At 51.9% G+C, this 14654-nt stretch overlaps 1 protein-coding gene across 1 annotated transcript in view; it reads left to right on the forward strand.

The window, feature by feature from the left end:
* Positions 1–856: 856 nt before the first annotated feature.
* The window catches only part of fibcd1b (fibrinogen C domain containing 1b), a 30307-nt gene continuing 16509 nt past the window's right edge, over positions 857–14654 (forward strand). Inside the window, exons 1-3 of the mRNA XM_089020705.1 lie at positions 857–1255; positions 12724–13209; positions 13740–13899. Coding sequence (XP_088876831.1) covers positions 1208–1255; positions 12724–13209; positions 13740–13899 — 694 coding nt within the window. The 5' untranslated portion in view covers positions 857–1207. The remainder of the gene's footprint in view (positions 1256–12723; positions 13210–13739; positions 13900–14654) is intronic.

The following is a 14654-nucleotide window of genomic DNA, read 5'->3' on the forward strand; positions in this document are numbered from 1 at the left end:
CAAATCAATGTTCAGAGACAGCTAAGGTAAGGTATTCTTGCAAATGTCCCTATTGTGGGACGATTAAAGGTGTTCTGATTCCGATGCTAATTGTGGAATGCCGAGAAGTCCGGCCGGTGAGCCAAAACGCACAACAAATCCCACAGAAAGGTGAAAAGTCACCCCCATGACAGAATAATAACAAAGCGGTCGGTTGGGAAGAGCCACCTGCCTAATCCTGATCGGCTCAGGACGGAGCATCAAAGGCCGCATCAAGGCCAATTTCGACTCTTTCCCATTCAAAGTCATCTTGTTGAAGTCGTGATTGAATAAAGGGAGGGGTCACCTCGCCCGCGTGACGGATGTTGCAGCAAGAATCCCGCAGCTCACTTCTTGCTCTTGCTTTTGGGGGGTTTTGCCACCCTTGGCTTTGGCGTCTCCATTGGAAAGTGATCAATGGGCTCCTCCTGCCCCTCCTAAATTGTCGGCCGCTCTCCCGGAGGAAAACCGAAGTGGACACGTGAGCTTGACGGGCGGACGTTCGGCGACGCGACGTCACGGCTGTCACGACATTTCAGAGACGGCCAAAGGGAAAATTGCTAGATTTCAAAATGGCGCGGTCCGGCATCCAGTCATCCGAGACTGTGCAAAATGTCCTTCCTTGTTCCGTGGTGAGAAGAGCAAGCACCTCGTATTTGCTGCAGACGTCCCAGACACCCCCCTCCCCCCCTCCCCCCCGACCCCCCCGTCTCACTCCCCCCTCTCTCATCGCAAACGCCTGACGACGGACGGCTCATCATCATCCTGCTGCTCGGGCACGTTGAGAGGGACGTTTACACATTCACGCCTACTTAGTCGCGCTGCGCCGCGAGTGCTGGGGGGGGCGGGGTGGTTGTTGATTGACAGGCGGGAGGTTGCGCAGCGGAGGAGCGCGCAGCCTCGGCTCACTCGCGCCCCTTTGCTCGCAAGCGGCAGAGCGCGCGCGGACGCGGCACGGAGGAAGGCGCTTCAGTGGAGAAACCACGCCGCCGCGGAGTCCGGGACTTTTTGGGTTTGGCGGAATAATCTCAAGCGGTGCCGCAGAAGCCGAGCACCAAGTTCCACGCCGATGGAGTAAAAGCTGCGGCGGCACTTGCGCGGATCGCGTGCGTCGGCGTCGGTGGATGTAATGCGCAGATTCTCCGCGGGACGCTGAGCGGCGAGGGGCCGCCGGGGGGGGGGCCGAAACATGGACACCTCTTCGGAACTGGAAGACGCGACTCGCCACAAGAACCAGGTGCGTCCATTTGACAAATGGCTGTATTGCGCGGCCGCCCCTCCCTCCGTCCCACCCCCGTTTCCCCGGGCGACGGCATCCGCGCTCCGTGGCGGAGTGACGAGGTGGCCCGGGGACGTCGAGCCGCGAGCCCCACAGCGGAAAGCAACCGTAAGGGGAGCACGAACCGCCTTTAAACGCCGTACTAAATCGTGGACAAGCTCATTATGATTAATTGGATATTTTTTAGAGGCAACTTGAGGCCGCATTAGGACATTTCTTTTTTCTAGCCAGAATATCGGCGAATAAGTTTGCTTGCGCAAGGTCACGATGCCGCCGCTAGGTGGCGCCAGCTCCGAATTTCACGACTGCGAACGCACCGCGGCTTATCTTCAACCGCACGGCGGCGACGATGCCACGACTTGAGAATTCCAAACACGCAAGCGCCGCCGATCGACAGAATTATTCACGGCTTCAAAATCAATATTGCGCTGGCCGGCGGCGTTGCTCCTAAATCCAGAAGGAATGCTCGCCGATCGGGGCGCTCACCCGTCTTGTCCGATCACCCGACTCTGATGTCATGCCAGCGACGAGCTTCTCCTCTAGGGGGCGCCTTTCCGTCGGATTTTGGAACGACAATGATTTCAAGCAATTCCTGATTGACGGCCTTTTTTGACTCCTCCCTCGAACCCCCCTACCCCCCCCCTCAATTTATACGGACTCGTTAATTTAGAGGTCATTGGTCTGTCGTCCTGGGTAACCGTGATCCACCTCAAGAGGCAGCAATCAATAAGGAATCCAGGAAATGAGCGCGCCAGTCTGAATGCAGTGTCTGAAATAACATCTGCCCGGACGCCGGCGGCGTGCAACTTTTACGTCGGGCGTACAACTTAGAAAATGTCTCCGCCCGGGTGGCAGACAACTTTTTTGAAAAAATATAAATGAAAAATTCCAAATTAAACGTTTGCTTTTTCAATAAAGTTTTAACGAAGATTTCGAAATCGGAATGAATTATTCCGATTTCAAAATCTTCGTCTTCGGAATTTCGGTTCGTTTGGCAATTTGCATATTCGGCACGGCAGCCAATCAGAAGCCTGTTTCGTGCTTCCGGTGTTTCCCAAGCGTTATAAGGTCGTGCATTTGCATCTCATTTTCCAAAGTAGATGCACAGAAGCTCAGCCCCAGAAGAAAGATTCAAAAGAAGCTAACCAAATTTATGACGCTACAAAACGTAAACGTACATTATCCTGCGACTGGAAAGTGTCCTTGAGAGTTTTCAAAGGCGCTTAGAAATTAAATGTATTATTATTATTATTATTATTACTAAAAGCATCGTGGAAAGAGGAGTTCACGTGGGTTGTAGCAGATGGCGCAACGCAAATATTGCATTGTGCAAATCCTTCATAAAAACAATCCTTAATACTTTGCAACAATGTTTTTTTTTTTTTAGTCTTTTTTAGTCGTCTTATTGGGTTTCAAGTTGTGAAATATAGGGCAGGCAACTTTCTGGCCGGGCAGGCAACTTTTCAGAGTTGTCTGCCGTGGTGTCCGCTCACTTTCGGTCATGAGTTTCAGACACTGCTAAATGCCTTGAAAATTCAGATGGAGGAGGAGGAGGGCGGCTATGCGATGTAGCAGCCAACCATCACGTTTCGAGAGCCCCTTTTTTTTCAGAATGCGCAGAATGGTGGCTCGTTTTCTTGCAATGTTGCTCATGCTACAAATTTGTGTAAATGGCGGCACAATATTCATTTTCACCAATGATTTGACAGAAATGTAGGCAAGGATGAGGGCAATGACAAGACAGACCTGCATGCGTAGGGGTGACGGGGAACTTCCTGCAATACGCCGACAAGGACCGTACGGTAGGTGTGGCTTTTATAGCCAGAAGGCACAATTAAGGCAATGGGGAACAGGTGCGTGAGGCGGGAGAGCCAGGAAGGGAGGGGCCCGCTCCGAGGAGGAGACGGGAGGGGAGGGGCGCGCGACGAGGATGTTTGAAAAACAGGGCTGGATGGAGTGCATTTTCTGCTTCTTTGATATTTTGACCGCTAAAAGTCACGGCACAGTGTTTTTGCTCGATAGTTAACTTGATCAGTAGATAGACAAGTAGGACTTTTTGGGTCACGTCTCAAGGACGGTTTTTGCAATATTCATTTCTTCTGGGACGGAAGAAGGGAAGAATCGCCATTGAGATGAAGAACTAGCGGCAATGACTAAATGCAACGCTAATACGGCGAGTGGCACAACAGCGACGATGAAAGGCAAAAACGTGTCCCGGCGCCCCCGAACGCTCGCCTCCCATCCATTCAATCCAAAAAAAAAATCTATATATATATATTCCATCAAGGAAGGAATCCAAAGAGTGGAGCTGGATTTGGCGCCGCGGTGGCGGGAGACGGCCAAACTGAGCCGCAGTGGATTGTTTTGGATGACTTTTGACCTCTTGACCCGCTTTCAACTGACTCGGACAAGCGCGAGAAAGTCGCATCTGGCTAGCATCACAATAGCATTTTGCCGTCCCACTCTCTTATTTGACAGATAATCAAGCAAGGATGTGTTCATCGTCGCACGCTATGTTCATTTTGGGATGGCAAGGTGATCCAGAGGTTTCCTTTTTTTGCTCCGTCAAGTTTCATTTTGGATTGAAAGCCAACGGCAGCTAATAAGGGGCCTCATTTGACTTTCAGATGCGGCCAAACACGATAGATGCGTGTCACGGAGCGTCAGTCACGTGGCCTCATCCAGACGGACAAGAACGTCTGGCGATGTTGGGAGTTTGCGCGCCGAATGGCGGCGGAGTTTATGTGACAGAGGGAGGCTTTCCTCCCGCGCCCGCTCCAAATGGAGCCGTTTGCCAGCGTCCGACGCCATCGCGGCGAGCGAGCCCGTCGAGATTGGCCGCCCGTGACGAGTCTTTGAGGAGCCGCGCGCGTGCTCGGCGTCCAAAGAAAAGAGAAAAGGTCGGCGTGTTCCAAACGTAAAGGCCCTCAACTGCATTGGGCGGCGCCCTCCTGACAAGTGAGAGGGGGAAAAAACCTCTCCTGCTTCGTGCTGGCAAGACACCTGAAAAAGTACAAAACACAGGCAGACACGCCCAAAATAGCCAAGTCAAGGCGTTTTGCTTTCAAGGTGGCCATTTTAAAGGTCCCCTGCCAAATTCAACCCAAGTCGGCAGTTTTTAGCTTCAAGACCATTTTAGGTCCTGAAATAGGCAAGCGAAGGCGCTTCGCTTTGAAGGCGGCCATTTTAGGTCCCGAAATAGGCAAGTCAAGGCGCTTCGCTTTGAAGGCGGCCATTTTAGGTCCTGAAATAGGCAAGCGAAGGCGCTTCGCTTTGAAGGCGGCCATTTTAGGTCCTGAAATAGGAAAGTCAAGGCGCTTCGCTTTGAAGGCGGCCATTTTAGGTCCCGAAATAGGCAAGTCAAGGCGCTGCGCTTTGAAGGCGGCCATTTTAGGTCCTGAAATAGGCAAGCGAAGGCGCTTCGCTTTGAAGGCGGCCATTTTAGGTCCTGAAATAGGAAAGCGAAGGCACTTGGCATTGAAGGCGGCCATTTTAGGTCCCGAAATAGGCAAGTCAAGGCGCTGCGCTTTGAAGGCGGCCATTTTAGGTCCTGAAATAGGCAAGCGAAGGCGCTTCGCTTTGAAGGCGGCCATTTTAGGTCCTGAAATAGGCAAGAGAAGGCGCTTCGCTTTGAAGGCGGCCATTTTAGGTCCTGAAATAGGAAAGCGAGGGCACTTGGCATTGAAGGCGGCCATTTTAGGTCCCGAAATAGGCAAGTCAAGGCGCTTCGCTTTGAAGGCGGCCATTTTAGGTCCTGAAATAGGCAAGCGAAGGCGCTTCCCCTTGAAGGCAGCCATTTTAGGTCCTGAAATAGGAAAGTGAAGGCACTTGGCATTGAAGGCGGCCATTTTGGGTCCCGAAATAGGCAAGTCAAGGCGCTGCGCTTTGAAGGCGGCCATTTTAGGTCCTGAAATGTCCCCTGCCAAATTCAACGAGAAGTGGGCAGTTTTGGCTTTGAAGGCAGCCATTTTGGCGCCACTGACTGACCACGGGCAAACATTCCATTTGCGCTTTCGCTGACGTTCAGCTCGGCGGCGGCGGAAGGAGCGGGTGCCATCTTCCTTGTTTCTGCCCGGCAACAAGTGACAACGTCACCCGAGCCGCAGCGACCGGGAAGGACGCTGAAAGCAAATCATGTGCTGAAATATTCTTGGACTAGTTGGAGCCTCGTATTACCTTGTTGTCTGACTGGAGGTGTACCCGCTACGTGGCCAACCGTAGCTTGTTTTGTTTTTTTTTGTTTCTTGCGCCATTTGCAATAAAAAAAACGACAGCGACATCAGTCCAAGTTTGAAAGAAATTCTCCATCATTTGCAGCGTGAGTACAAGCGCTTGTGTTTTGCACCGCCGGGCTTGTTTTTCATTAGCGGCCTCGTCAATCGTCCCCCCCCCCCCCCCATCTCGAACATATCATTCCCGACGAGCAAAAGCTCTTGCCCCCCTCCCCCCGGGCAACGTATTTACTATTTCCCCGGTTCCGTCCGCAGAGACGTTGCGCTTCTCCGACGGAGCTTTGAAATTGGAGACGGAAATGGCAGCCGAGCGCGGGTCGCTACTTTACGCTGACGCCGCGCAACTTGGGCGCAAAGGCAACCCTAAGGGATGGGCTCATCTGACATGTGCGCAGGCCTGCTACTCCACTCCAATCCCACAGGGGGCAGCGTATTGACAGAGCTGAGAATCCGCCCGTGGCTGCATTTGGCTGGTTGTTGCAATGTCTAACGCCAATTGAGTCGGCATGTTGTGTTTTTAAAGTTACATTTATGTGGTGGTGGTGGTGGGGGGGGGGGGGGGTCAGTCTCTTTATGGGGGGCACCGTGGCTTGATATCTAGTGGCAGCATAAATGCGTCGTTTGTGGGATAACGTCGCCCTTTCCGATGGCTTCCAAGCGACTGGACTCCATTTTCACTCCAGCCGGCGCCGCCGTGTCGGCCCCGCCACTCCAGACGGTGATTTTCCCGCCACCAGGCTGTCAATCATTTCCCTCCAGACCGGGGAGCGTCTTTTCAAAGCGCCTCTCCAGACTCGGCTTGCCGGTCTGCCATCTCCGGTCCGAGCCGGCTTCGGCCGAATGTACCAAGACGCCAGCGAGGAAGATGACAAAAGGCGTCCGATGCGGGCAAATGCGTCGCCGCGGCAACGCGCGCCTTGACAATGTCAAGAGTTGGTCGCCGCCGCGTGACGGCCGACAAATTGATCTTTGGACTTGATGAATGTTCCGTTGGATTCCCCCGTGGACGTGGACGGCCGGGGTGCGGGGGAGCCGCAGCTTGGGTGATGCGTTAACAGAAAAAATCAATCAGGCTCGCACACCTCCTGCGGTCCGCCGGCGCCTATCGATTGATCGCTAGCGCGCCAGAGATGAAGAGCAACTGGAGCACCGCCGCCATGCCCGAGAGACCGACAGACCGACCGACCGAAAGGCCACGGCGGCTTCCGGCCTGAAGATCGACGGGGAGGAATGGAAGGAAACGCACATCCCCAAAAACGTCTCCCGCTTGGTTCGCTTTGGGGTCAAAGGCCAACCCGTCCTGCAGATATTGGAACATTTCAAGTCCCCCGCAGCCAGCAAAACAAAAAGCGTCCGCGGAAAAAGTGGACGGGGCCTTGCCTGCTTACGTAACGCCTCGACGACGTGAGCGCCGCGTGTCGGCGGCCATACGCGGCTCAGCAGAAGGCGACGGGGGTCTCTGGCGGCGGGAGGTGGGGGGGCAGTTTGCCAGTCCGATTGAAAGGGTTAAAGCGCAGATTAAAGCGATAATGTGCTGGGATAATCCTCGCAGCACTTGAAGAGGAAACGCAAAAGCGGCTCCAAAAGCAAAGCCGGCAGATTTACGTCAATGCCTGTCGCCGCGGCAACAGATGAGACAACTCTGAATCTTGATCCCGCCATATGTGGTCGCTCACAATGACAAGTTGGCCGTCAATCACGGCTCGGATCTTGCCGCCGCCCCCACCGGCAGGGGTCGCAGGCCGGCGCCGTGCTAAAACGCCGTCCGGCCCATCGCGGTGCAATTTCCGGTGTTCGATCCCAGGGAGGAAACGGGCCAAAACGCCACCCAAAAAGGCCAGGGCACGGAATCAAACCCGCGGACCGCTGCTCCGCGAGGCGTTGCCAGCCAGGTGATACAAATCAATCAAGATGATCAGGTTTCTTCAGCCGCCATCTGTACTTCTTTCAAGGTGTCGGACGTTTCGCTTCTTATCCAAGAGGCTTCGTCGGCAAACTAAAATCTTTTGCTGGTAGTTTTGCCTCGATATAGATCCCTACTGTCCAGACGTGGCGGTGCCAGACTCTGCTATGATTGGTCCCTGCTCTCAGGTTGGGGGGAGCAGAGGACTACTCCCTGCGGCTACGCTGATTACTTCTATTGTCCTATTGTCTATTGTCCAGACCGGTCTGATTGCCCCATTTGCTCTGATATCACCTCATCAGCATAACTAAGCCTATGTTGCCTAAGAAGTCAGTTGTAGCAACGATCCAAATTGAACCTCACCCCACCATGGCGATTTAGTGAAGGGTTTTGCTGTTTTATGAAAATAGCTTCTTTTACCCCCCTTTCAAACCATCGATGTTCTTTCGCGAAGATTTTAACCTCATGGTCGTCAAATGAGTGGTTGCTCGCTTTCAGGTGCAAGAGAGTTTACACAGACGTAAAGCAATCAAGAGAAATCCACACAAACACAGAGACGGCGCACACACCCGCGAATTCCTCAGCGTTCGTGCAGTTCAGCCAGGCGGGCGCCCTCGAGAGAAGAGGCGACAAGCTGCAAAGTGGTTTGTTCTTCCGCCCGGAGCCGCTCGGCCGTCCCTCTGAGGGCCAGAAGCCTGTTTCGTGCTTCGGACTACACCCTGACAGAAAAGTGTACACAGAGAGTTTTGAAAGAGGTCCACGTGGCTTGTAGCGCTTTGCTTGTAGATTTTGCTTTATTGAATAAAATAAACGTTTAATTTGAAAAAAAAAATGTTTTTTTTCTTGAAGAAGTTGTCGGCCATCCGGGCGAGCCGAGACGTTTTGAAAGTTGTACGCCCCGGGCCATCGGGCCATCGGGCCATCGGGCCATCGGGCCATCGGGCCATCGGGCCATCGGGCCATCGGGCCATCGGGCCATCGGGCCATCGGGCCATCGGGCAGACCCTATTTCAAACACTGACACTTTACAGTCACAGACAAGCATAGATAATATCATAAATAAAATACAATTCTAAATAGAAACAAGAGAGATGTCCTTTGAAATTGGTGGCTTTTGAGATGGGACTTGAATGTTGGGAGGAAGTGAGTTCCAGAATTTGAGGGCAGACAAACTAAACTGGGCCTGACCAACGTTTCTCCTCTTGAAGTTTGTAAATGAGTTGAGTGGGGAGATGGTCACCCGCCACCTTGTTGGGGGTTGGAAAAAAAAACTACCCCCCCCCCCCCCCCCCCCCGAAAAAAAAAAAAAAAAAAACAAAGGACACAGTCGGTGAATCTTAATGAAAGCTCTGCCTTTTCACACACTCAACAAAGGCCACTTTCAAGCGTGGCTCACGCTACCCCCCACCCCCCCACCGACTCCCTCCATCTCCGCCTCAGTGTCCCCCCCTGATTTAAGTGGCTTTATCTGGTAACTCCAGAAGAAAAAAAGGCGCTAAGTGGTTCATGCAATGTCGAGCTGCTTTGGGAAAAAAATGTCTAGCTGCTTCTGCTGATGGTGAATTGCACAAATTGCAGCCGAGCGTCTTTTTGCTAAGCGTCGAGCGGCTTTATTGTTTCTCTTGATGAATTAATGAATGCAAGCGGCCAAAATGTCCCGCGCTGACCTTTCAACGATGACCAGCGAGTGTTGTGGCTTCGCAAACCAGTCAAACGTGGCTTGCATTTGCATTTACCGCTTGAAATCTCCATTATTGATTATTAGTTTTCTTCTTTTTTTGCCACTGGAGTGTTGGCGTCGCCCGCAAACTCAAACAATATTCCAATTGCGTCACAGTTTTCCTTCAATATTGGGTGAGCCAAATGAAATTTCAATTGTGGCTTTGCAAATGACAATCTATCAAATTTGAACCTGTTCTCTCCACAAAGGCGAATCATTCAGTCCCTTCAACCTGATGTGGCATACGCAACACTGCCACACGTTGCGCCCTCGCGTTCCTCCGACATAGCTTATTCAAAAGGGGGCGTTACCCTGTTTTGACATCAACGGCACGTCAGTCAAGATCATCCAATCAAAATGCCGCTTTCCGCCAACTGCCGTCAGTATCATCCAATCAAAATTGCGATTTCCGCCAACACAAGCCGAAACAGGAAATGAACAGCGAAAAAGCGAGAATACAGTACATATTTAGTTTTATCTGGTCATTTTGGTCTGAAAAAGTGGGAAATCCCTGAACGCGACACCGCCCACGCCGCTTGCTAAATCTCAACCAAATGGGCCGAATTTCACATGGAGTAAATGGGAGGAAGGAAGCACGACTTTGACAAGGCTGGATGCTCAACAGAATGAGAACGATTGACGATTTTCTTTTCAAAGTCGTCAAGGAAACGGTCACCTGGCCGTGGAAGCTCCGCCCCCATTTCAAATCCACAATGGCTCTGACTTGGCTGTCCTTCACCGCCCCCCAGTGGCCGACTTGAAGGCACAAATGTCACTTCATTGAGGCATTAAAGAAAACAAAATTAATAATAATTATATAATAATAATAATGATACATTTATAAGTGCCTTTCAAAACACTTAAAGGACAACCGACGTCTCCGACAAGTTGTGTCCATTATTTGTAAAATGGCTTCAAATGACTTCTACTGAGCGTATTTTACAAAGATTCCACCGCATAGAGCTCTATTTTACCTTTTAAGACTCGCTCTGAATATTCAGGAAGTCTTGTTTTTGAGTTGGTGACGAGTCCGTACGTGACGTCACGAAAGGACCGCCCCCTGACCGAAAAAAGACACATTGTAGCAGTCCTTCCATCACGTCAATGTATTTTGCTGTACATGTTTGGTCTGAGAACCATGTTGCACTCAAAAGCCGCCAGAAGAGGGCATCCAAGCTCCATATAAGGAATTTATCAGCCTGTGGAAGCGGAGGTGGCCACTGGAGGTCGCCATTTTGTGCCTCTTTTTTTTTGGGTGAGAGATTTTCCCCCAATGTTGCCTCAAAATGGCACATATAATTCTTTAATCGATTGCAAACTTGTATGCTTTCCTCTTCAGAACTATTTGAATCATATTCATAACTGGATGAAAGCATCTTCTCCGACTCTGAAGCCATTGTTTGGATTCTCCAGCAATGCAAGATGTCTTGGCGTGACGTCACGAACTGGGGGCGGGACTTTCTGAAAATGCCCAGTTCGCAGCTCCATTTTTTTCAGATTTTGGACACTTGAAGTCATTTTTCTTGGTGTTTTGCATTTGACTAAAAATATCATACTGCGTGTTTTGGGTATTTTGGATGCTATAAAACGTTTTTCTGAAAAAAGTGACGTCGGTTGCCCTTTAAGGTCATTTTACAGCCACAAGTTTTTCTGTGGGTGAGCAGCGGCAGCCCCACGCGGCGTTCACTCAACCCACTCATCGAAAGCTAACTAGCCAGCTAATAGATGGCGAATAGATAGCTTGCCTGCTAGCCAGCTATCTAATAGATAGCTCGCTAGATAGCTAGCGAGCCAGCTACATAGATAATAGATAGCAAATAGGTAGCGAGTCACACTGCTTCGACTGTTTCGTCAATACTATTGTTTATTTGCAAATTAGAATCTATCAAATTAGAACCTGTCCTCTCCACAAATGTGAATGAACCTGTTGGTTTTTTTTTTTACTCATCCGCTTATTCAAAAGGGGGCGTTTACCTGTTTCAACATCAACGGCACCTAAATCAAGAACATCCAATCAAAATGGGGCTTTCCGCCAACCTAGGTCAGTATCATCCAATCAAAATGGGGCTTTCCGCCAACACAAGCCAACACAGGAAATGAAGAGCGAAAAAGCCAGAATACATATTTCGTTTTATCTGGCCATTTGGAAAACCGCCAATCGGTGGAAAATTCTCATCACAGGGAAAGCCATAAATTGACCAAATATTGCCAGAAATAACTGAAACTATGAATGGTCTTCCATAAACGGATTAAATAGCTTTTTTTCCTCTCGTGTGTTTCTTCAAACTCGCGCAGGCGATAAATTCATCAGCATGAGCTTTTTTTTTAGCACGCATGCATAAAAGCGAGAATTGACAAAAGCAAACTGTCACGTTTTGCGAGGTGGTGATGGCGGGTTCGGATCCCAAAAAGCAGGCAGGAGGGAGCAGGAGGTTGTTTGACACATTGTATTAAAATAAAGGTCAGCAGTAACAAAATGTAAAACATCAAAATGATCTGAATGGAAAAAATACAAAGTAGCAAAAGAAAACCAAGTGTAAAAGTCCGCCAAGGTTAAACAAACACGTACACAATGCATGCTGCAACCAAGCAGCAAACAAACAATGAATCGGCACCGGATGATCGTGCCCGGTGTCCTTTTAAGTGTCATTGATTATAACGACCAGCACCTGCGAGGCTGCCGGCAGGGCTGACGTCGCTACCCGCTGGTCGCCAATCTGATCGGGACGACCAGCACCTGTGCAGGTGCAGGCGGGGCCAACAGCGCCCCTCGTTGGTCGCCAACCAGATCATGACACAAACGAAGGAAGCGAGAAGGAAGCGAGAATTCCTTCCGACGTTGGCGCCGATGCCAGTCAAAGAAAGCAAAATCCCTTGAGGAGTTGAAAGCCAACTGTGGTGGTGGGAGGAGAAAAAGTTGGCTAGCGACTTTGGGACCTGAGACGACCCAGGATCCGATGAAGCGAGACCCCCCCCCCCCTCCCTCCGGGCGGGCCAAAAACACCACCGGCCACTTAGCACCCGATAGCGCTCAGGCACAAACGCGGCCGTGGGAGTCAAAGAGCAGACAGCATGAAAATGGGATCTCCTCTCCAGCTAAGGTCACCGCGTCAACAAGTTTTCACCCCCCCCCCCCCCCCCCCCCCACTTGAGAAAAGGTCGTGCCGATAAACACGTGCCGCCAATTCACGGCCATCCGCAAGAAACTCAAAAGAGGGAGACGCCAGCTCGCTGATGCGAATTCGTGCTAATGCTCGCCATTGCCCACCTTGACTTTTGTCATCGTTGTTTGTGTGAGCGTTTCATTTTGCAGTCAAACGTATTTGCGTGGCTCCACGTCGCATTTCATAATAATAATCATAATAATCCATTGATTTCTAAGCGCCTTTCAAAACTCTCAAGGTAACCTTACAGTCACAGGATCAGTTTCTTCTGTGGGTGAGCAGCGGCAGCCACACGCGCCAGCGATCACTCAACCGGGAAGTAACTCAAATAGATAGAAAGCTAGCTAGCTAGTTTTCATGTCTCAACCCTTGTCGTGTGCCCCCCCGCCCCCAATACCCTCCGACAGCGGATGAGCCGCAGCTACCTGCTGTGCACCACGCTGCTTTTCGCGGCGGTCCTGCTGGCCGTCACGGTGACGGGGGCCATCCTGTTGGTGAACCGCAAGGGGGTGCCGCCGGCAGCGGCGGCGGACGGCGCGCCGCACGTCTCCACCAACCAGGAGGGGGCTGACGCTTTGGTGACGGTAGAGCGCGGCGACGGCTCGCGCGTCAACGTCTTCATCGACCCCAACTGCCCCAACTACAGCGGCGACTTTGCCCGCCTCGAGGGGGCGCAGGCCTCGCTGCTGCGCTCGCTGGGTGACCACGACGCCGACCTCAAGTCGTTAAAAGGTCGCGACCGGGCGCTGCTCGTCGGCCTGGCCGAGGAGGTGGCCAAGCTCTCCGCCCACGCCGCCCAGGTCAAGATGGACCAGGAGTCGCTGCGCCGGGGGCAGGGAGGCCTGGGCCAAGATCTGGACGCGCTGCGATCCGAGCAGGAGCGCCTCGTGCAGGTAGGCGGCGAGGGAAGGGGGCCGTTTCGCGGGGTCCTTTATCCGAGGCCACGTAACGAGAAAGAAAAGATGGCCACGGCGGCGCAATTAACTCTGAAAGCTCCGGCGAATGACGGCGGCTAACGATAATTGGATCATTGGCGGATAAGCGTCAAAGGCACGTCGGGGATGAAACGGCCGCTCAATTAAGCAAATGGCCGGCCGCCGGGATTTACGACCGAGCACCGGCGGGCCCGCAATGGCTTCTGAGCCAAACAGCAAAGTGCGAGCAAACCAGATCAGTCCGCCGCTTGGCGGCGACCGTCAAAGGAATTAGCCGAGCGTTTGGAAAGGAAACTGAAAATGAGACTCGGTGAGCAACCTCTTTCAATTCCGCCATCTTTGGGAACCCCCAAAATGTGCTTGGAGGCGAGGGAAATAAAGTCCAAAAGGCGGCCATTTGCGGCGCAATGCTCAACGTTAGCCGCACGTCGCTATCTCAACCATCCATCTTTGACTGAGGGAGCACCTCTTGGTCCGGTTGTGCGCAGCTGCTGTCGGACGGCCAGCTGAACCTGGTCAAGGCGGTCAACTCGGTCAGCGACGCGCTCGGCGCCATGCAGAAGGAGAACGCCGGCCTCAAGGCGCGCGCCAAGGCCGACCTGCAGAGGGCGCCGGCCAGGGCCGCCCGCTTCAAAGGCTGCGCCAACGGTGAGCCCGCCGCCGCCGCCTGTCGCTCCTTCGCTCGCTTCCACCGGTCCGCCCACAAACGGGCGACTTACCAAATGTGCGGCGGGCGAGTGGGTGGAAGGATCCGTGATCCATTGGGCTTCGGTTCCACCCGTTTGGTCCACATCTGCAATGGGAGGAGGGTCTTCATGTCACGTCGAGCGGGCGTCAATCAAAAAAAAAAAGCAAAGGAAACGGACGCTGTTGCAAAAAGTCCGCCGACGACCATTCCCCCCAGCCCCAAACGAGTTCCAAATTACTTGTAATAATAATAATAATACAGTGATACATCGGTTTATGAACCACTTGGCTTTTCGGTTTACGAACGTTAAATTGATGAAAAATTTACCTTGGCATACGAACTATATTTCAGGATACACACAGAGCTGCCACAATGAGTGATGTGTCGTTCTCCTGACAAGAAAATGGCAACCGGCTTGTTTTGGTCCTCTATTCCCTGCCCCCAGTTGTTGGTTAAAGCCACGTGATTGGTCAAGAACAAAGCAGTGGGGGGGGGGGGGGTTTACAGACAGAGTGAAGCCATTCTCCAAAAAATAAAATGGCTGCCGACATTTTTTTTGTCCTCTATTTCCTGCCCCCAGTCTTCGGTTAAAGAAAACAATGAAATTTGGACTTGTTTCAACTTTGATAGTTCAAAGGCAGAGTGTCGACTGCAAGGTTAAAATTCCCATCAATCAGGCTCCACAAATAACCCGCACAAGCCATCTGTACACTTG

This window comes from Hippocampus bargibanti, linkage group LG18 (assembly GCF_051943395.1).
Source record: "Hippocampus bargibanti isolate YZ-2025 linkage group LG18, ASM5194339v1, whole genome shotgun sequence".
Taxonomy (NCBI): domain Eukaryota; kingdom Metazoa; phylum Chordata; class Actinopteri; order Syngnathiformes; family Syngnathidae; genus Hippocampus; species Hippocampus bargibanti.